The sequence below is a fragment of the Synchiropus splendidus genome, chromosome 7 (genome assembly GCF_027744825.2).
Source record: "Synchiropus splendidus isolate RoL2022-P1 chromosome 7, RoL_Sspl_1.0, whole genome shotgun sequence".
Taxonomy (NCBI): domain Eukaryota; kingdom Metazoa; phylum Chordata; class Actinopteri; order Syngnathiformes; family Callionymidae; genus Synchiropus; species Synchiropus splendidus.
This window is the reverse complement of record NC_071340.1, coordinates 24346419-24368558: the sequence shown is the minus strand read 5'-3', so window position 1 is coordinate 24368558 and position 22140 is coordinate 24346419. Positions and strand designations below refer to the sequence as shown.

The 22140-nt window shown below is 46.2% G+C and overlaps 2 protein-coding genes across 2 annotated transcripts; both read right to left on the bottom strand.

Moving 5' to 3' along the window:
- Positions 1–1878: 1878 nt before the first annotated feature.
- On the bottom strand, positions 1879–10594 carry arhgap25 (Rho GTPase activating protein 25). The gene is made up of 11 exons (XM_053870880.1): positions 10298–10594; positions 8084–8265; positions 7755–7842; positions 7578–7691; positions 6379–6583; positions 5465–5597; positions 5312–5385; positions 5121–5242; positions 4505–4659; positions 2743–3248; positions 1879–2159 (listed from the first exon to the last, which is right to left on the bottom strand). The coding sequence occupies exons 1-11, from the start codon at positions 10359–10361 to the stop codon at positions 1958–1960; spliced, it is 1845 nt and encodes a 614-aa protein (XP_053726855.1). The 5' UTR covers positions 10362–10594; the 3' UTR covers positions 1879–1957.
- Positions 10595–11844: 1250 nt separating this feature from the next.
- Positions 11845–20796, bottom strand: cds2 (CDP-diacylglycerol synthase (phosphatidate cytidylyltransferase) 2). Its single transcript, XM_053870239.1, has 13 exons — positions 20567–20796; positions 17445–17587; positions 17112–17208; positions 16867–16964; positions 16367–16506; positions 15756–15814; positions 14970–15052; positions 14811–14898; positions 14668–14736; positions 14441–14593; positions 13831–13950; positions 13609–13712; positions 11845–12707 (listed from the first exon to the last, which is right to left on the bottom strand). The coding sequence occupies exons 1-13, from the start codon at positions 20624–20626 to the stop codon at positions 12572–12574; spliced, it is 1350 nt and encodes a 449-aa protein (XP_053726214.1). The 5' UTR covers positions 20627–20796; the 3' UTR covers positions 11845–12571.
- Positions 20797–22140: the final 1344 nt, after the last annotated feature.

Sequence of the window (22140 nt, the reverse complement as noted above, 5' to 3'; positions counted from 1 at the left end):
CTATCTATCTATCTTTCTGTCTGTCTGTCTGTCTGTCTGTCCGTCCGTCCATCTATCTATCTATCTATCTACACTTAAACTACTTTTTCATACGTGTATTTTGTGTCTTGTCTTGTGTCTTGTTTAGACTTTCTAGATTTTACCATGGAACAGTCTACAGAAGTTCACGCCAAACAACACCATTATTACTGAGTATTGACTGTAAATAATCTAGTTAACATGTGATCCTTGGGAGGGAAAATGGTTTCATGTCTGTTTTCATTCTTTTTTCATTTTGAGGTAGGATTCCTGCCTCTGCGACAGGAGTCGGTTCTTATCGTTCAGAAGGCTTGATGCGATCACCACCATCACATCTCTGGTGAGCACCATTTGAAATGTTACCACTCTGCACTTGAAGGAAAGTAGGGCTTTGACTCCTCAAGTCCCTGGTGCAGCAGGGAAGAGAGGCAGTGTGGCCATCACTGATGGAATAATTGAAGGAGTGCTCGATAACCTGCCTGTTATCCCTCAGCAAAACTGCGGCTCATTCCACAGCTTCTTTGTGTGACCCGCCGATACCCCCCTGACCGTGTTGATGCTCATCTGCCAGGCTGACACTTGACAGACGGGCTGTTATCTCTGCCGCTGTGAGACTTCTGCCACAACAACAGGCTACCACTTCTTCCTGACGGCAGTGCAGCGGCCTGATAATGGGAACGTCCCGCTGCACACATTCACACACACACGCGCACTTCCATCCATCTGGTATCTATTACCCGCTCCAGGGGTGAAACGCAGAGGGATTTTTGGGGAGTCAGGTTGGCTCGTTTTGGACAAATGGTCTCTATCAGATAATATTTTATGGTTATATTTGACAGCCTTGTTACGTTTTGACTGTCCGACACAGACGTTGGTGCTAAATAATCCTGTCATCTGAAGCCATTCACAACACCAGCATCGAAGGAGAGGCTTTTACTGGGGCACTTTCATAGCACTGTGGATTTCATGTTTATTTCACAGTCAGTCGCCGCTTATCTTATGAGTCATTAAATCATTTTAAGTGCTTAGAAAGTGTTGAGTGGGATTCAAGAAAGTGTCACGAGGACAGCGCTCTCTGCCACTGGACGGGTGCCAGCTCCTACAAGCCTCTCTCTGACTGGAATCCAACGTCTGACGGGGTTTCACTCCTGAACTTACCGTGCTGCTTTACTGTTATTTCATGAGATCATCAGGAAAACATGCCACGTTGTAACGCACTTCCAAAGCTGGACGTTTGATGTCGGATATTTTATCTCCTCCTGTTTGAACAACAGGATATTCCCACACTGTTTTCACTTTCACATTATCTGTTGCTGCGGACTGTGACTCACTCGTACAGTGCATTCTGAGCCCAGTCCACATGGTGAGTGAAAAGTTAGCATCAGTTACACATACAACTACACTCAACACAGCAACACACTGATCAATAACAGACTCTTTAAAAGCTACAGGTTACTCTTGCAATGAATCCTGAATGAATGGAGAACAAGTGTTTTTACAATGGAGCCACTGTTACCACCATGATGCAGCATGTCTCGTGCTGCAACTAAGGATTATTTTCGTCAAAAATGGAATCCTCCTTTTTTCCTCACATCATAATCGCATTGATTTAGTTGTTTAAATTAGCTAACGGACAGTAAAATGCCGACAAAAACAAGACCAATATCCAGTACAGACAAAGTTAAATACTAAAAAAACATTGCTAAAAGAAACACAAAACAAACCAAAAAGATGAGCACAAATGAAGAGCCCCCACCTGTGTAACAGTAATACCTTAGTAATAACTGATCATGATTTGCACTAGAAGTAGACTGAAATGAAAAACATGTCTTTGAGAGTTTTTTATTTAAATACCATCAATAAAGTCCACTAAAATATCCATTTCATCGAGCCCCAGGCTCTGCTGGATATTTGACATTTTCATCCGTCCGTCCGCACGTTATGTGGGAGCCTGGGGCCTTTGACTGAGGAACTGCTGAATGTCACTCTGCAGCTGGAGGTTTCGTCTTAGCGCCTCATCCCTGCTACTCTCCGCGTTCCTCAGGGAAACCTCCAGCGTGGCCGCACGGCTGCGCTCCGCCTCCAGAGCCGTCCGCAGCTCCGCGACCGTCGCTCTCAATTCCTTATTCTGCTGCTCCAGACTGTAACCAAACACAAGACGCTTGTGAGTCACTACACAAATGTACAGCTATCGGACCCAGACGGGAAAAAAAAGAAGACTTTGGAAAGGGAAATGTTGCAAGAGTCATAGCTAGTGAATGCATCATGACACAATTTCTGGTGAAACTGTGTGATTTCCGTGTGGAGGCGATGATGCTGGAAGTGTTTCACTTTCATTTGTATTTATTTCATTCATTTAAATATGTACCTTTTTAACCGTTATGATAATTCACATAAGCTTGGTGGCACAGCAGGTGGCAGCAGTGTTCCGGAGCTCACTCAAACAACCCAGTAGCAGGAGAGAAAAGAGGTTCACGCTACTGTCAGGACTGTTGGCACCAACACTGACAGGACAAATGGCGACTCAAAGTTCCCCGCGGCTCTTTGGGCTTACATCACGGCTGAGTTGGCATTACATGAGTAGACAATACCAAAGCACCTGAGCGGTGAGTCAGCACATTTTTCTCTTCATTCTCCCAGAAATGTCTCGACTGCCCACTGTCACTACTCACCTACTTGGCGTGACTCATGAACATTCATGCCTCTGTACTCAACTTGACTCACCTGCCAACTGCTTGCTCACGTTCCTCTTGTGGCGACACGTCTTTGACCTGTGGACTTGACCCTGTTTCGGCGCCTTCTTGGATCTTTGTGTGGGAGCCAGTTGTAATGATTTCTGCTCCATTGAGGCCTGTCTTATCACTCCCACTTTGTGCCGGGGCTTTTGTTTGTGCCTCACAGCTGCTTGTCTGAGGGCCACTGAGGAACAAGCCAGAAGTCTTGAGATCCAAAATCCGAAAGATGTCCTCTGACAGCGTCCCGCTTTTCTCCTCCACGCTGTCGTGGAAGCGGCTCCAGCGGCTGATCGCGTCGGTCTTCGCTGCCATCCCTGTCAGAGGGCAGTTGAAGACCGGGAGGGTCTGTGTGCGCTTGCGGGGACTTTGGAAGTTTTCCTCAGGAGAAGAACAGCTCTGGTGTTTAGGACCATCAGATGTGCTGCTGTTCTCTCTCTGTAGAGCTGCACTCTTACTGTCCTCCTTGGAATAATCTGTCGGAGACGTGTCGACAATCTGCGCAGCAAAATGAATGGATTATTCTGATGGCAACATCACCAAATGTCCGCGGGACAGTCACGTCTGTCGTGTTCTGGTTATTGTGTATTTTATTTTCTTATTTCCTGTTTTCTGTCTGTTGTTTCCGTTTCTTTTGTTCCCTCCAGCTTCACAGCAGCGCAGCTGGGCAATTTCCGCTGCTCAAGCTCAGCTGATTTCTACGCCTTGGTTCCAGTCTGCGCTGCCAGATGGTTGATCTGCATCCACCAGGAAAGATAACTCTAGATTTCCGTGCTGCCGCTTCCTTGGTTTCTTCCTAGTTTATTTTCTGTCCTTTCCTATCAGCGTTTGTGCTTTGTATGAGAGTTTTTGGACTCACATCTTGTGTTCTCTTGTTGGCTTTTTCCTCCTCGCGTGTGTGTTTGAGTCTTCCACCACCAAGCGTTTTTCATTGTTTGGGCTCGTGAGTTTATCCTAGTGCGTTTTTTGGTTGCCCCCGTTATTTAGGCTTGATTGTAATTCACTTCTTTTCGCTTTCAGGTTTTTCCTCCAAACAGGAAAATAATATTTTCCTGTTTGTTGTGTATTAAATGTTGTTAAACTTAACCTTGTAGTGTTTGGAGTCTTCTATGAGCCAGCTACAATTTTAGCCTCAATTTTGCCATCTAGAGCGCCATCTAGTGGCTTCATCCGCCTGTCGCTACCTTCCAGTAAAACTCTCACCACATCAATCCCACAATGCACTACAACAGTGGAAGCTCTGGTAACAGAAAAATATAAAAAAATTCAGTTTGCAATTCTGATTCTTCTCACCATCAGGAAATGAAACGGCACTTGGTTGAGTCGTCATGGAGATGGCATTCACCAACGTGAGGCAGCTCTGAAGGGCTCCATAGAAATAAAGAGTTTTTCACTAAACACGCTAAGACTTGAACTGCTCTGTGCTAAACTAGTGCAGCTGATGCTGAGTTCATGTTTTGGGGATGAGTCTCGGCCGCACCCCAACTCCCCTCCCCTTTTCATTGTATAGTTTACTGTCCACACCAAACGCTTCATACCGAAACACTGGCTTCATTTAAAGATGCAAATCCAAATGATAATCCCTCGCAGTCGCTGCAGTTGTGAGGAATGTGCTCACATGTCATGATCTGCGCGATGTTGCAAGTGTTGCTTGACATTTAAAGGTTATACAGGCGAACTTCCCTCAGTTCTTCTGCAGAACAGTGGCTTCAGTGTCGTTTCCTTATTACATGTGCTGATCTGGTGTTTGGTACCTCTGTGGACCCCCAGCCCACGAAGCTGCGGGGCGTGTTCTTCTGGCTCTCGGTGGCGTTGGGCTGCGGGGAGGGGGCCTGGTCTTTGGAGAGAGGGAACAGAGTCTCATGCTGCCTGATCATCACCGTCATCAGACTCTGGATCTGAGGAGTCGCTGCAGACGACAGAGGCATGAGCAGTGAGTCACTTTGTTTTGCCTCCGACGGCGCGGCTCAACACATTTTGTGTCACAGGAATGTGTCGTACATCCCTCAGATGAGTTGCATAATGGTGCAGTGAACATGACAGTATCATCCTAAAGCCATGAACATGACCTTATATCGCAGTTATGCTAAGTGTTGCGGAGCAGTGCATGAGTCATGGTGACTTTCCCCCTGTAGAGTGAGCATCTGAGAAGCTCGAGCAGAGAAGACGGCTCTTGTTTTCACCTTGGTTCTTCCTCTTCCTCCTCCCTTCTCTAACATGTCCCGTCATGATAGAGTCTGTGTGGTTTTAACACTTGTCTGATGCATTTGTTTTTCAGTGTTTGAAGAGTAAAAGAGGAACATGAGCCTCGGCCCTGCAAAGCAACTTCAGTGTGCCACGGTGTGGTGATGCCTCCTGACAAGTCCTCACCCTTCATCACTGAGAAGGGGTCTTCTATCTGGGGCTTGAGCAGGTTGATGCCCATCACCGTGGCCAGGTTCTCCACGTTCATCTTGTTGACGGCAGAGTGGAGCTGGACCTCGAACAAGAACCTGCGGGACACAAGCAGCGTCATGCAGTGTTCTCCAGCTGTGGTGTGGTCCATCAGGGAGTCTGCTCACCGGCACACGTAACTGAGGAGGTTGTAGTTGACCCGGGGCAGGAGGGAGATCTGCTTCTCCAGGTTCCTTCGACCCTGAGGTCAAACCAGACGCAGAGCTCAGACACCGGAGTCAACACATCATAACACATAACACAACACTTCATAAACGCACCTCATCTTCCCTGAGGTCCAGCTTGTTGGTGCAGTCCAGGAAGTCCTGGTACTGCGTCCAGGGCACCACAGGCTCGGGCAGCTCGCGCAGGTAGAGTTTGAGTAGGGACGCCACCGTGTGGACATCGGTGTCACTGCAACAATAACAGCGTCAAAAGTTAGTGCGCATGTGTGGTCTGAAATTGTCTTGCTGCTGTTGAGTTACACAACTTCTCTAAATAGAAAAAAAAAACCCGTAAAATTCATGAAATTTCTCCTGAATTATTTTCTTTAATAATCCGACTTTTTCCTCAATTTAAACAGTTAAACTTTGTGTTAGTATATTAAGCATACTCATTTTTAGTGAAACCACTTTTGTCTTAATGCAGATTATTCTCTCACACGGAGTGAATTTTGCCCATAAACATGAAGAAGAAAGTGTCGCCATGAAGGTGTACCAGCATCATTCACTGTGTTCGCACAGCTCACTGAGTCTCAGTGGAAATGTCGGATGGTCTGGCAGCCAAACAATGGAAAAGATTTGACTTGCATGTTGAAGAAACGTCTTACTGTGCTTCTTTCGTCTCAGACAGGATGTGGTTCTGCCTGTGGTTTTCAGAGAAATCATCCTTTTAGCTCGAACAGGATGACGTTTTTCGTGCCTCTACCAAGTATTTCTGCTTGGACCTGAATGTGCCACTACCAAAATGTGCTGTTACAGTCCTTGCTGGTCCAAAATCAGATGAAAAAAAAACTGTTTATTCTAATTGTTTTTCACCCTCCCCAGACTTCACATAGACACATAGTGACTCCTCCTGTCTCATCCACGTACTCCAGATAAGCTGCTACAGCTCATACGATTTCTTTTTTTTTTATCTACAACCCTTCGATAATCCTGTTCGGAGCAATGGGTCAGCAGTGGAGGCAGAGACTCACCTGGGGAAGGAGGGCCTCTCTCCGGCGTCAAAAGCATCCCGGAAGTGTTTGACAGCGTTCTCTTGACCAGGGAGGCGGAAGATACCCTCCTCGTCCAGGCCGTGTTCCCTGATGAACTCCACACACTTCTGCACCAGCAGGGGCACCATGTGAGGACCGGAGCGCTGCTCGTAGGTCACCGTGTCCTCCAGGCTCTTCCCGAAAACTGAGGAGAATTGTTTGGGTTTTCTTTTATAAACCAGAGGACACAGAACTCTTCGCACTATTTTAGAGAAGTGATGGGCTGGTGAGGCTTCATGAAACAGTGTCCTTGTTGTCAGAGCTCCAAAGGTGGCACTCTTGATTTAAAATGATGTGTGGCTTCCATTGGAACGGTTGTCGGTAGCCAAAGATTTGAGACTACCATCTAAAAATGAGGACACTGTTTCATGAAGCCTCACCTGCTCATCGCTAATTCAGAGCACAGCGTCTTTAGCGCTACATGGAATAGTTTGTCTGGAGCTCAGGAAGTGACATGCATGTAAATTCCAATACGTATAGCTCAGCCACATGTGGTATTATTTTGAGTAGAAGGCACTTTATCAGAGTGTTAAAAGCGCACAGACTTTGCTGTCGGCAATATTCTGACTTGCAGACAGTGAATGACAATGTTGACGAACAGTTACGAAGCCATGGGAGACCAGTGGTTACCGGAGGATGTATATGAAATGCTTTGCCAGAGAGTCAGTTACACCTGCGCTGACATTTACGATTGTAGCTTGAGATAAAAAATCGGTTATCTCAAGATAAAAAAATAAACACATGCATGTCATTTCCAGGGCTCCGCAGTTTTAGGAGCACAACTCAGTCTTTGCCACAGCAGAAGGTCACTTGAATCCTGGCATTACGTCTGTTAGCAAAGGCAGTTCACTGACCAAAAAATGTTTGGTAAAGCTGTGGTTTTGGACCGTGACAGAGCAGCAGCTGTGAGTGTTATTGGTGTGCTCTTGCTCTGACTGTGTGAAGAGGAAATGTCCTCCAGGGATCATGCGGTGACGGTGAGAGCCAGACCGTTTCTCTGTAAGATTATGTTCCGCAGAAAAACACGTAATATAACTTTCATCTTAATCGGAGGCAGCGCCCGAGTGAGACACGAGGGGAGACGCTGTGAACTGAGCACGGCAGCATGTTTCATGCTCGGACACGTGGCTGTACTGCACCTCCGCTGCTGGGCGCCCCGATGACCCTGCGCAGAGAGCGCACCCACTCCTCCATGTCGCTCTGGGAGTTGGCCATGAAGACGTACGGGCAGCGCTCGCGCTCGCCATTGGCACCTGCAGCAGAGTGGAGGGGTCAGAGCGCGATGGAGTCAACCTCCGGAAGAGTGAACCACTCACGCGGTACGATCTCGAACAGGTACTTTCCAGGGTCGTCCGAGTTGGGAGGAAGCTCATTGACCTTGCTGAACTGGAGCTGGATGAAGCCCTGCGGAGGTGGACAAGCTACAGTAAGATGTGTCTCCAGTACTGCCAGGCAGTAGGACCTGAACAAACATTGTGGCTGTAAGTGTCAGTAAAGTGTGGTGGTCCAGAGGTCGACCCCTGCCTCACAGTAGCTCTTATCTTGTAGCCAGAATGACTGAATCAGAGTCAGAGTTCTCACTTCCTGGCCACAACAGGAAGTGCAATGAGGACCTAAACATTTCTGAGAGAGTTGGAGTGAGGACCTGTATGGTGGTCTCCTTGTCGTCCTTGTGGTAGGTCAGCGTGCTGCCTCTCAGGACGAAGTAGCGCTGCTGCCAGTTCTTGACCAGGGACCTCTGCTGCTTCTTCAGCCAGCCGGCCTTCAGCGGCCGCTCCATGGACCTGCAGGAGCCTCCCTCCCCTGACAGCACACTCCTGGATCGGACTGTCACATCAGACATGGGTTCAGAGAAGAAGAAGTGAGCGGCGCATCGTGAGCGAACTTCCTGTTTTCAAACATCCTCTCCAGGTTGTGACAGCCGGCACACTTGCGGCTCATCTGCGCTCGAATGGAAACTGTCCCGAGAAGGTTCTTCCTTCTGTGGCGGTCTACGTGGTCCGGGGCGGCCGGACAGCAGGAACAGAGCTCACTCGCTTGTTGTGAAATTGTGCGTGTCTCCACGATAAGGCGGCAGAAGAACAAAGTTCTGCGTAAACAGGAAGCTGCCACGTTAGAACTGGTCTCCACCTAGAGGATCCACTGCAGCCTCTGGGTTTCATTTAGATAAGTGTGTGGTGCAGAGGAGCTTGGAGGGGACCACACACCAGAGGGAGCTGCTCCAGTGTCACCTTCAATCCTTGACCATGAACAAGTGAGGAGCCACGGAGCGACCTGAGGGCCTCTCACCTTGCAGCTACAGTTCCTAGTCTTGTTGACCTGAAGTGTGTTGCTGTTTTCTATTGGACACAAGAGTCGGTGGTTTGACCTGCACAAACCTCAAACCAGAGCCATTTCAAAGCTCAAAAACATTTGCGGTCCGACTGTCAATCTGCATTCATTCAAAATGAAAATAACAAATAAACAGGCGGTAGCATGAGTCAGCAGTTTTAATCACTAAGAGCGATCCAAAGTGCTAAGTTGGAGCCCATTGTGACCAATTCTTCACCCTGTAAAGGATTTTATTATCTTTTATTATTATATTATATCCTTATATTACTTTATAAAGCTCTTAGTCATCTTACTAATAGTCTCACGAATCTGGTCTTTCACCAGTTTTTAAACAACAGCTGGCTTGTTGGAGAAGCTGGTGTTAGCTATCACGGCCCGTGTCTGTGGAAGACACTCTGGATCTTAAAAAGCTTCCCTGTTTGGCCTATTCTCCATCACTTTGTGTAGATGTTTCTGCTCTTTTTAGCGCAGTCAGTAGGTTAAAAGTTTAATCTCAATTAATTGCAACTCAGGATTAATTCCAAACTTCACATACATTTTACATCTGTTCTAAATGTAATGTGAAGGAAGATGTCAACCCCAGCGTGGCCAATAATTTGTTATGCTTTTACCATGTATTCGCAGAGCCTCTGGGGTGATTGTATAGAATGTTCTAGACAGTGTCTGTTGTGTTGGCTTGTTGGAGTAAACACTTGTTTGCATGAGGAACACATTGTTGGCCACTCTGGAGTTGATAACACATTGATGTTACATTTAGAACAGATACAAAATGTGCGATTAATATGCGATTAATCGCGAGTTAACTCATCTTTAGTGCGATTCATTGAGATTGAAATTTTAATCTACTGACAGCCCTGTGATGCTCACAGTGGGTCTGGACCTGGTGCCATGGGTGTGTGTCCTGGCTCAGACGTGTAGTGCTGTGTGTGTGTGTCTGAGAGAGTGTGTGAATGTGTGATGTTTCTGAGGCCAATGTCATGCCAAAATGGCAGCCTTTTTCTGGTGTTCTGTCACCATGAAACTCCAGAACTCCAGTACCAAAGAAGTGATGACTCACACACGTCGGGGACATGTGGGATTTTTGGGAAGTGTGACACCATCAGAATGAGTCACAAAACACACAAAATATAAAACATATCATAAGACATTAAACATTCGATCCTCACTTCCTGTGCCGCCAGAGTAAATAACAATTCTAACTATGGTGCAACTTTTGTTCCTTCTGACAGGAAGCCAGTCGCCGCTGCTGCTGCACTGTTCAGAAGAACGCGTTTGTTTAGAAGACCAAGTTTTCAACACGCTGACCATCAGCAGCCTGGTCGTGAAGAAACCTGACCATCATCATCATCCTCATCCTCATCACGCCTCAACTCTATATCAAACAGCAACAGATTATCGGAGCAGACGACTCACTTAAAGCATAATTTGTTGAATACCCCGTCACTTTTTGTCCAAAAACATGAGGTGTCTGAGTCAAAGTTTCCTCTCGGCTCAAAGGTCAGCGAAGGCACGGGGGTCAGCAGCTCACCTATCCGAGCGGTCTCTGCCTTGAAGGTGCTGAAGTCCCAATTGCGAGGTAGTTTCAAAGACATGGTCGCCCCCTCATCGCATGGGTCAGTGGCTGATATGACGCAGACGCCTCAGCGGCGCGCACACACACACACACACACACGCACCAGCAGACGCTACATGCACTCACAGGGCGATGTGGCAGATCACACTTCCTACTTCCTGAATATGTTGATAGACCTTCGTGTCAGGCCTCGTGCTACCGTCACTTCCATGTCACAGCGGCGTGAGCTGCCTGTTGCACTGACTGAAGCTCACTGTCAATACTGTGATGTGAGCAGAGCATCTCTCCCACTTCAGCCACATCAGCACTGAGTTCACGTGGTGTCTTCTTCATCCACGGCCCAACAGTTGAGAAGTGAAACTTCCGCAGGTGGACTCCGTCTCAAGCGCGACCTTTGGCCCGTATATGCAAAATGCTAACTTCACATTGCAGTCAAAACACAAAACAATATCAAACCAAAAGCAGACAAAAATAAATTATATCTTCCACCATAATGACATGTTTTATTTTGACATGTCTTTTAAATCTCAACAAACAAGTCGTGTCACAAACATCTCACGCGTTTCTTTTTCATTCTTTTATTGTCAGAGTCAAAGAGACAAGTCGACACAAACTTGAGCTGCAAAGAATCTAAAGCCACAAAAGACCATTTGTAACACTCATCTTCCATTACATTCCTCTGTAGGTCCTCTCGATGACAGCCACTGTTCAGTGTACTGTATATGGCAGGGGTGTGAGGGGAGGGGGGAGATCAGGAGCCAAACCTTCCCAAAAACAACAATAAACCTTCCTCATCACCAACTCGTTCCACGCAGTGCTGACGTTCAGCCGTGGCGAGCAACAACCAGAAGTACCGAAATGCTTCACTCTGGCCCCCTCTAGTGGCAGTACACAGCTATATCACCACTTTATGAAACTGAATCATCTCCATTCAAACAAAGACAATATCCACTGAGGAGAAAACAAAAGTATTAGTTTCTGCTTATTTACTCTTTCCTTTACAGTGACGTTAAATAATCCTCTAAACAAAAATACGTCTAAACATCTGCTTGAATGTACATTATAGTCAGGTAATTACATTAAATAAATACTTTTGAGGATGAAGACACTGAGGACTCCGACTGAAAGACGAGTCCAATGAGCGTGTGTGGTGGAATGGTGTCGATGAGTCCACGATTAAAGCCACACGACGGTGTGTATATTGCTGTCGATTCCGCCATGAACAATAAAGGAAAACGATACTAAAAACAGCGGCTGTCCAAACTGTCCACGTACATGTTTTAAGGAGAGCAAGTGTTTGTCTTTTCACTGTCATGTAAACGGCTTCAGACTCGTGATAAGGATTGTCTGCTTTTGACTTGTGTGGCGCCTCAGTCCCTTATGTAAAGAGGGAAAAAAGCTAAAACGATCCAACTTTGTTCAGCTTCTGTCTCACTTGGCACTTGGAGAAGCCTCAATTGAAGTGTATTTCAGTGAAGGACTTTTGCTTTTTATCAAAGAGAGGCAGTTTTATCAAAGCGACCGGTGGAGCGCGACTGAACAAAAGCTACGACTCTTCCCTCCACATGATTAGACTTGGTAAAAGTTTACTTCTGCTCTGGACATCCTGCTCCAGAAGCAAAAGGGCAGTGTTGAAGCATCCTCAAACATCCATCCTCTCCTGAACTGTGACTTGCCTCCTCCTCGCGACTGAGGCGTTTAGAAGCACTTGAGCTGTGATGATGAGCACGAGTGACCACAGAAAACACAACTAAGATGGCAACAGTGAATTCTTCACGAGTAAAAGAGAAAACATTAAGATATAATAGCAAATATAAAACGCCTCCCAGTATAAATACAAACAACCACAACATAGAAATAAAAAGTAAATGGGTGCAAAAGAGTGACGACCAGTGAGGGGTGGATCTGAGCAGTGCATGAAAGGAAATATACAGTAAAATATTCACATAAAATCATAACAATAGTATATAGAGGAGCATCTGTGTTGGTGCAGCCGACGGCGTTCCAAAATGGCGACTATGGAAATGCGATCACCACTTAGTCTGCAGTAACACAATCTAAACACTGGATGGCGCACAACTGAAATGAGATGGAATGACCCGGTTTTTAACATTAGTTTTCTTTGTGTGATCGTGCTCACAGAAAAGCCCGGAGTCACCCGAAGCTTCCGTGCGCGTCCCTGCTCGTGCTGGACCCCCGGGGGGCTGGTGAGGTCGAGGGGGGTCTCCTCTAGGCGGCGACCTCCTCCAACGCCGGCAGCAGCCCCTTCTCTGTCAGGTGAGCCTTCAGGGAGTTGAAGATGTGGAGCTGCTGGTCTGGACGCAGCGCCAGCAGCTGCTGGATCACCTTGCTGGGGTTTGGGCCCCTGAAACAGAACAGAGTTTCTTTGTGTTGTTTGTGTGAGCAAACACCCGGGAAAGAGGCGCCATGCAGACGAAGAGGCTTGTGGTGGATCTGTTTTGCAAAGAGCTGAAGGTCAGTATTTCACCTGGCACGGTCTCACTTTTAAAAAAGACCAGGCAGGTGAATCAGCAGACTATTACAGTGAATTTGAATCCTCCTGATGTATAGTATAATGACGTTCAGTTATATGTTCAACAGTCATGAGTTCTGCCCTTAGGAATGTGACATTTGCAGCAGTATTCCACGAGCTGCTTCCAACCGTTGGGAAAGTCGCCTGGAATTATTTTGATTTTTGTCTATGGACTTGTTCAAAAAGTGCTTCTGTTAAATACAAGTTACATTACTGTAAGTTTTGACTGTTAACAGTTTCAATGGGAAAAAACAAACAAAAAAAACTATAACATGATGAGAACTGATGTTGACAAGCAAACTGAACAGGTAAATCAAAGCCTGGAAATATTCTACATATATCTACAGCAACAAGACCTCACGCCTTGACTTTTATTATTTTGTTTTCCTGCCAATCTACGAGCGCAATCTCCAGTTCTCTTTAGCAAGTGTGTGTGTGTGGGGAGGACTGAGCAGCCTAGTGGTCTCTCTCTTACTCAGCACAGTTTTGACAACACATGCAAAGCCCTCTTCTCTACCAAACCTTTGAGGAGTTACGGTGGTTTGGCACATGGTTTCTACGGCCACATGACCATGAAGGAGATGTCAACATTCTACCTTTTGCTAAAACTAGCATGGGTTCAAAAACAGCTAACAAAGAATCAAGGATGGTGTAGAACAGAGACCATCCGTGGTGATGCGTTTTAAAATCCTCTGCAAGTACATACAGTGTGTATTTCGTAATAAAAGTTCACCTGATGAAACTGGCAATGTAAACGTTGACAAACGTGGCCATGAGGTACTGGCAGTCGAAGCGATCCATGATGCCACCGTGACCGGGGATTGTGTTGGCGAAGTCCTGGTCAGAGCAGACACACACACAGAGGTTCATTACTCCAGATGCCTCCCACTGGCCACCGATTACACACTTTAGGACTCGAGGTTTTCAGTGTCCACAACAGTTCTTATGAACCCACCTTGATCTTGAAGGCTCTCTTGAAGCCGCTGGCAAAGAAGCCTCCGAACGGCCCCATGATGGAGGCGAAGGCGGAGAGAGCGATGCTGTGGATCTGGAAGGGGTAGAGACGTACCGTGGTCTGCGGGGACGAGAGGCGACACTGAGCACGTGCTTCTTTCCCGAGCACAGTATGATCACCATGTTTGTTTACAGCAATCAAAAGATGTACAGAGATAATACAGTATATGGACCTGCTGTGGTTCACTAGTGATGTCCAAGGAACATCACCATCACAGCTATAGTAAATGCTTCGATGCAGGAAATTTAAAACACAAACATAAGATGAAAAAGTCTATCATCATCCATCATCCATCCACTCATCTTCCCAGCTGGCCGTGCCTGAAACACCTCCAAAGGGAGGCCTCCAGGGGGCGTCCTCTTGAGATGCCTGAACCACCCTGAAGAAGCAGCGTCTCTACACCGAGTCTCTCCTGAGTGACTGAACTTCTCACCCTATCTCTAAGGGAGACGCCTGACACCAGTGGGAGAAAACTCACTCCAGTTGCTTGTATCAATTCATCTGTATCATGTTAAAATTCAGAGCAAAGTGAAGGTTCAGGATTCCTCACCCATCCAGTGAGGGACTCCAGCACAGTGGGCAGGGCGTAGTCCTGGAGCTGGAACAGATCTGAAGGCTCACAGTCCACCTGGAAGCTGTTGGAGTCGTTGTTGAACTCCACAGGACAAACGAAGTAGCGGTAGCCGGCCATCACATAGGAGAGCTGAAGCAAGGACACACCGTCACGTGTGGCATCGTGCTGAAGCACCAGATCGGTTTGTCATCTTGAGAACTCACCATGATTCCAAACACAACAGTGGAGAAGAACCCCCCGATGAAGCCCTCCCAGGTCTTCTTAGGTGACAGCTGCAGACAGAAACGGAGATCAGATCAACTTCATCGGATAAATGGAGCCACATTTCCCAGTTCAGATAAATGACCTTTATCAGAGGAGTGCGGCCAAAAAAGAAGCCAAACATGTAGGCCATGATGTCATTGCAGATCACGCAGGAAATTGGCACGATGAACCTGTCGGGAGAGGAAATGTTGACCTCACACGCTGGACTTAACACCTCAGTGAGGAATGAATGTTTACTCACCAGATCATCCCCTCGAACAGGTTGTGAATGATGAGGTGAGACTGGGTCACCACTATCAGCAGGGTCACATGGGTCCATCCGAACTAGCACATAGATAGAGATGCAAAGTTTGTTTACACAGAGGCATCAACATTTTTAGTATTTGCACACGTCAACAGGCCACAAACACAATCATTTCACTTCACATCAACCAGACAAGTTGGACTGAGACAAAGGCCACAGGGGGCTGGATCACCTCTTTGGCAACTCATGCAAGGATTGAGAAGAAATTGGAGTTTAGTATACTGAGTTTAATGGTGTTTATGAGAAACATGCTGAATTTCTGAGATTAGGATCAAAAGCTCTCATTCAAAGAACGTTTCCCATCGTTTCAGCGAGAGAATATTTTGTCTGCATATTTGTGTTTTTAATACTCAGAATGCCATGAGCTCAGTCAGACAGCAGGTGGCACTGGTGTCACAGAGTTAGCGAAGACGAGGCTCAGGAAAGGAACAGAAAACCTTCCACACACAGGTAAATCCACATTCATTGGTTTAATAGTGATTCAATCAAAGGTGCTTTAGAAACGTCACGTTTTAACTACAGCTGGTCATCTCATACTTAGTTCTTCTGTTGACTAACAAACAAGCAGAGGAAGCTGAAGCAGGTGAGGCGCAGCTGTCTTGTGTTGCACTGTTTCTCGATCAATCGCTGACCCATTAACGTGACGGCGGAGTTGTATCAGACCTCATTAATAAGTCAACAGCCCCTGAGGCGGAACCGAGCGGGCCACGCCAGAGAACTCACCATGTAGAACTGGAGGCGGTAGTGCTTCTTCACCAGACTCAGCACGAACATGCAGAAGCCTGAAACAAGGAGGACGCGTGACATATTTGCTTCAGCAAAGACTCCAGGCTGTTGGGGGTTAATACAAGACTATTCATATCCTGACCCACTTCAGGGAAAAATCCTGGCGATGGAGTTCAGAGAGCGGAGCTGGGAGACGAGGTGCCGACTCACCCGACACAAATCTGGTGTTTAACACTAACACCCAGTTTTTTTCATTGATGGATTAACATGGCGTCTCAGAGAATGAGAATGAAATCAGTCGTGTTGTCACTCTGCGTACAGCTTCCACCTCAAGTCAGATGACGTGAAAGCAGTGACAACAGCTTCCTTCCTGAACACACAACACCACAAACATTCGACAAGAAGTAACTTTAACTCAAACTACAGACACAGTGTCTTTACTCAACCTGCATCAAGGTATTTGAACTTCTCTTGTATTTTTACAGGACTTTTCTAAACAAAAACTGGAGAAAAATGTCACTTCCGATTGACACATTTGATGTTCAACTTCAAATGATTTAGTGACACCTTTTGGACTGAGCTCAACCATGAATTGGGCCGGAGTTTACCTGTGAGGTAGAGGGCGAACGAGATGAAGCGGTGGTATTTGCTGAGGATCCGGAGTGGCTCCTCCCTCTGCACCAGAGTGAAGAAGTAATCCGTCACCGTCTCGCCGTAGAAGAAGTAGTTGACACACAGGAGAAAGTACCTGCAGGGGTTCAGGAAGAGGAGCAGACGGTTCTGTACGTGACGGCTAACAACGCACACTCAGTCTGCCGACAGAGAACCGGAGCTGAGAACGAATGGCATCCGTTTTGAGCCCATGCTGCGCTTCTTAGCTCTTTGTTCGCTCCCGGCATAATGAGTGTGGCGAGTTCTAAAGCACTCGACTAGACGCTGATGCAGTTCTACAACAATCACCAACCATTTAGTGGTTTTAATTTACTATCTAAGTCTGATTGTAGTTGAGGAAAAAAAACAAACCTCAGGGCACCTGGAACTGAAAGTAAGAAAGTGTTTATAGAACTAAATATGGAGGACAAGAAGAGAGGGATGTGAGCAAACTCACCAGCTCAACGTCCTGAACCACGGCAGGTGGTACGAATGGTACACGCTGTAGCCGATGGTGATGATTTCATGGAAGCATTTTATCTGAACGCACAGGACCTGTGGAGGGAGGGACACAGGTTTACACAAATCCACTCTCTGCTGTGTGCATTCAAACACTGTCCCACCAGGATGGGAACAAACAGAGGAGTGACCTTTGAAAGAGTGGAGGAAAGTTTCTAGGCTTCAGTTTGAGGTTCGACTTACAATCATCATGAGCACCATGGGGCCCATGTAGATGATGATGAAGAAGAAGGAGATCATGGCCAGAGTGAGGATCCCGCGCACCCACCAGTTCTTCCATCTGAAGGAAACTGTCTTTATTATTTTATTATAAACATATGTTTAACTGCTAAACTCATCTATCTATTCTCTATCTTTTTTTGCCCAGACACAAACACACAGAGCAGTTAATACACTATCAGCAGAGAGGGTTGTTACAGGAGCAAGAGGTAACAAATGGGACGTAAATGCTCCTCTGTTCCTCAAGAACTGCCTCTCTTTGTGAGTGAAATGGTCCATTAAAGAATTGAGCTGCACCTCGAGGAGAGTCCCGACAGAGCTTTGTTCAGAACCTCTGGCGTGTCGTCAGGAGGGACCGGCACCTCTGGAACCCCGGTGTCTGCCTTGGCTTCACCATCAGCTGCACCTTCTTTCTCCGCCTTTAGTTCGCTGTCAGAGCCCTGAAGAAAGACAGAAAGAATGACAGACATGTGAAAAACAATTGCGACCACAGGATGGGATTGCATGTAGAGTTAGGCCCTAAAGTAGACACTAAAGTAGCAGATACATCTACGTTGAAATACCCACTGAGCAGTGATTCAGAACAGTTCCCAGCTGGACATTACCACTCTGCTGGGGCGAAAGCTGGTGGCAGTCATTATATTAAATAAACAACAGCAAGAACTTGTGCAGTTGAGTGTAAGGGACTGAGTTCAATCCTTCAAACATTAGTCAGTCAGAAAAAAAACCACAGACACAATAGTCATACTATTTTAATCATTACAACCACTGGCCCATGAAGAATGGACGAATGGACGTGTAAACAAAGCGCAACATGCTGCCAGTGGACAGAGAGAGTGGGAGGATAAACAGTGAGAGTGATTCTTCACTACACTGTTGATCTCTCCCGAGCATCTGTTCTCTTGGGCCCATTTTCTGGGACGCACTCGATTCATCCCAGCACAGAGGCATGTTCGCCCACTGACTTCTTGGCTGCTGGTGACCAAATTAGGTTAGATACTGTCTGAGCCAAGCAGCAGATGGCCTCCTGACTCCTGTGTGATGCTCACAGGCTCTGTTCAGAGAACATGGCCGCACATCCCGCCCTTCATGAGTGTTCAAAGCTATAATACAATACTCTCAGGGAGCAACTGGGGACTAGACTTCTATCATCAGGGACTGGGCCGACCCCTGGACCCCTCAGCTCTACTCTGACTCAACAGGTCGGTGGCAGTGTTGGTGTCTGAGCACCAGTACACTCTAGATAAAGTTGGACTCAAACAAACACACAGTCCAGGCTCCAGAGCCGATGCCTTGCATTTGTTTTGTGACCTGTTGTCTGCGCTGCTGAGCCAAACATCAGCTCAGAAAACGCATCGTTTTCGGAGCCTTGTCCTACAGTCAAATCTGAATGTTGTTTCTGTCTCTGTATGCTACTCCCTTGCTTTGTTTGCCCCTGTGATCTGTCCTTGCTGATGCAGTGTTGTGGTTGAAGGATGTTAATACTGTGTTATGTTTGTACTTCCTGCTCATGTCGTCTGCTGTCAGTTGTTTCTAGAAGCTGTTGAAGTATGTTGCTCACGTCATATTTTGCAAACCCTCAGTCAGCTGTGTGACTTGTTATTGCCGTCAAACATTATCTAAATCATAATCCTTTTAAATAAAGTGCTTCTCCGGAATGGTAAAAGGTTAAGAGGAGGCCTAAACCCCATAAGGAAAATGAGATCAAAGTGAATCTTGTTAGAAAGGCAGCTGAAAGAATGAACCTAAAGTCAGAGCGGACCGTTACTTCACGTCTGGTTCCTATGGAGACAATATCCGTCATTCAGGATGCTCGAGTTAAAAATAGATCTTTGTGTCACATGACCCCTCCCACCCCCAGTTCTGCCCTGCTGGTGGGCTCCAGGCAGCTGTTTTTGAAACGTACGACTCAAATGCAAAGCTCTTCATCAACTACAGGAAGTGAGACTTCAGATGCAACCACAGAGGTTCCTGAGGAGCTTAGCAGCTACACACACACACACACAACAGCCAGCGATGACGTGACATTTTCCAGCTCTAGATTAATACGTTTTATCAAACAACAAAACCTTTGCCATTCTGACGACAAGCCATTCTGATGACATGAACTCACTTGGGACATCAACGGTTTCTCATTTCCACGAGCCCTAATGGAAATGATGGTTAACGTTCTATTCAAATGGTGGCTCAAGGGCCACAGGTAACCACAAAGTGAACTCTGAGTGGCCCATGTGTCTGACTGAGAGCAGCCAGGGGAAACAACCTGGATCATTGACCGCATCATTAAAGACCACACAAACCTCTGATATGATTAGGAATCTACAACAAGTGAAGACGTAATGATGCCAACTGTAATGGAGTATCTGGGTTTATATTAGACATGAATCCCAGTCTCACATTCATAAAGTCATGTCAAATTAATATTGGAAATTAACTTTCAGTATCAATCTAATCAAAACAAAGTTCACTCAGAGCATCACAACCATCTGTGTCATGATGCTCTCTAGTTTCATGATAAAAATTATATTCACAATGTTTTTATTGTGCTTTTATGGAGTAAACAAACAAGCACCTTTGTTTCCTCATCTTTTTCACACCTACTGATGATTCCACTTTGACCATCCAAGTATTTTAAGTATTTTGAGGCTATTTAGTAAACCATAAAGTATTCTGCAAATGAATAAAACCTGAATTAAAGCCAATATATTGACTAGATGAGTGTATTCATTCCATTGATATTCATCCATTCAAAGCGAGTGGATGACGTCAGTGTTCATGTCGGAATCTAAATTTGCTAGACGATGACTTAACTGGCTTTAATAAAACGGAGAGCGAGTGAAATGCGGAAGCGCACTTCCTCGCCGCTATTTTTGGCTCCGCGACCTCCATATTGGCAAACCTGACGTCTCCCGTCAGGTCCAGCAGCAGAGACGGAGGCGGATGTTGTTGATGCGGCTAAGCTAACGCTGCCAGCGACGGTCTTCACGCGAACGATTCCTCGACGTTTCTGGATAAATATCAGTGAAAACGAGTACTTGGCATGTTGGGAAACTGGAGTAACGCAAACACGCTTTAAAAAAAAGCCACGTCCTGTTTTCATGTTCATTCGTGTCAATGTTTTCGGGACACAACACCGCAAACTCCAATGAAATTGAATGTAGTTCAGTGGAATCTTCGTTTAAGCTTCATGAGGTGGGTAGTCAAAGCAAGCTTTACTAAACACAAACAGCGAGTGAACACCGAATGTATCGCTTCCATAACCGATTGTGAATTCGATTCCCAGCTGTCGGTCGTGTTCCACGCGAAACCCACAACAGAACCAGGTGGTGAACGGTGCATCTCTTCTGACTAACTGTACGCTTGGATGCTCGGTTCCGTCGCCAGCGTTAGCATCGCCTCCGAACATGGCAGGACGTTACCTTGTCCTCTGACGGCTGCTCCTGCAGTTCGGTCTCCCTCCGGTGCCTGAGCTCCGTCATCGTCAACACTCGACACCGGCCCAAGACAGCGACGGTTCGGGACACGCCAACGGCTGCTCAATTCTGTGTCGTTTCGATCCAAAAACGCTCGGCTGCTGGATCGATACCGCTCGGTCTCACGTTTCACTGGAATCAGTTGGTGTAAAGTCACAATGTGTTTCTTCAGGAAGACAGCTTTCGCTTTTCAAAATAAAGCTGCCGTCATCCAAACGTCATATCTCTGGCGTGGGCTTGTCCACTCAAATCGAGTTTTTAGAAATTAATTTATTATTTTATGCTTTATTTTAATCGCTATCTTTATGTCGGCCGTGTCACTTCGTGTGGCGTTTAACCGTTCAATTATCGCGCGTCACATACTTAAAAAATATTTACAAATTGTTATCTGTCAATGTGTTTTTATATGTGATATCGCAGATATTTACATCTCCTGAACGAGTTCAATTTATCAATAAACGCTCCGTTGCTTTTTCTTAGAAATAACAGCAAAGTAGTTGAAAGTAAAAATTCACTCCATTACTATGACGGAAGCGTCCATTAATCATTATTTAAAATACGCCTTTAGCGTTAGGTAGGTTTTAATGGATTACTTCCAGTTGTTCTTGTCATATACAGTGTTATATATATTTTCAATGACATGTAGTTCTTAACTACACCGCTGGGTGGCAGCATAAGCCAAACATCGTTCCTTCTTACTGCACTTTTGGATAAAAGCGAGGCGAGTCGCATTATTCCATCACATTACTACTAGAATAACAGTGATCAACACTCGGGTTTTTGTTAAGAACAAGTTCATAGACGGCAGTGGGTGGAAGTGAGAGAGACGAGCGAGTGACAGCAGACAGCGGTTATCAATATTTCATCGCTGCTTGTTGTTGCCGCATTGTAATAAAAGAGGGTACAATGCAGTGTAAACACAACAGCTCGGTAAGTTACCATCTGGGGGAGCTGTGCACTGAGTCTGCGTCCACGTAAAAAGCACCAGTGCACCAGTCGAGCCTGCTTCCCAGCGGTGTGAGCAGTTTTATGTCTTTATTTTAACCTGACATTTTGGAGAAACTTATCAAGAGCCTTTTTTTCCTGCAAAAAAACACACCTTTATTGGAACATCTCTTTTAGAATTGTCAAATATTCACAGCAATAAATCCCTTCTAAACTAGTGATGGGCTGGTGAGGCTTCATGAAACGCTGCCCTCATTTTCAGAGCCCACTAGATGGCGCTCTCTGCTCTAAAATCTCTGGCTGTGAACAACCATTTCCATGACATCATTTTTAAACCAAGAACGCCACCTACTGAGCTCTGAAAATGAGGACCATGAAGCCTCACCAGCCCATCAGTACAAAGCACTTGAATGGTTGAACATGTGTTTGTTGCTGACCTGAGATGGAGGACCATTCAAAAGACCTTCATCAGCATTCCTCATGTATTGACTGGCAGGTGTTAGTGGTGTCCTCCAGGACTCTAAAGCCACCTGCTCTGACACCCTGGCTCCATGTTTCGGTGATATCTTCCTCTG

Coding starts and splice junctions, on each gene's coding strand:
- arhgap25 (XM_053870880.1), bottom strand. CDS start 10,361: ATGTCTTTGAAACTACCTCGCAATTGGGACTTCAGCACCTTCAAGGCA. Junction 4,660..5,120: donor CCCCTTCTCAGTGATGAAGG/GTGAGGACTTGT, acceptor TGTCGTCTGCAG/CGACTCCTCAGATCCAGAGT. Junction 3,249..4,504: donor TGGGCTGGGGGTCCACAGAG/GTACCAAACACC, acceptor TTTGCTGCGCAG/ATTGTCGACACGTCTCCGAC.
- cds2 (XM_053870239.1), bottom strand. CDS start 20,626: ATGACGGAGCTCAGGCACCGGAGGGAGACCGAACTGCAGGAGCAGCCG. Junction 17,588..20,566: donor AGCAGCCGTCAGAGGACAAG/GTAACGTCCTGC, acceptor GTCTTTCTTCAG/GGCTCTGACAGCGAACTAAA. Junction 17,209..17,444: donor CTGTCGGGACTCTCCTCGAG/GTGCAGCTCAAT, acceptor AGTTTCCTTCAG/ATGGAAGAACTGGTGGGTGC.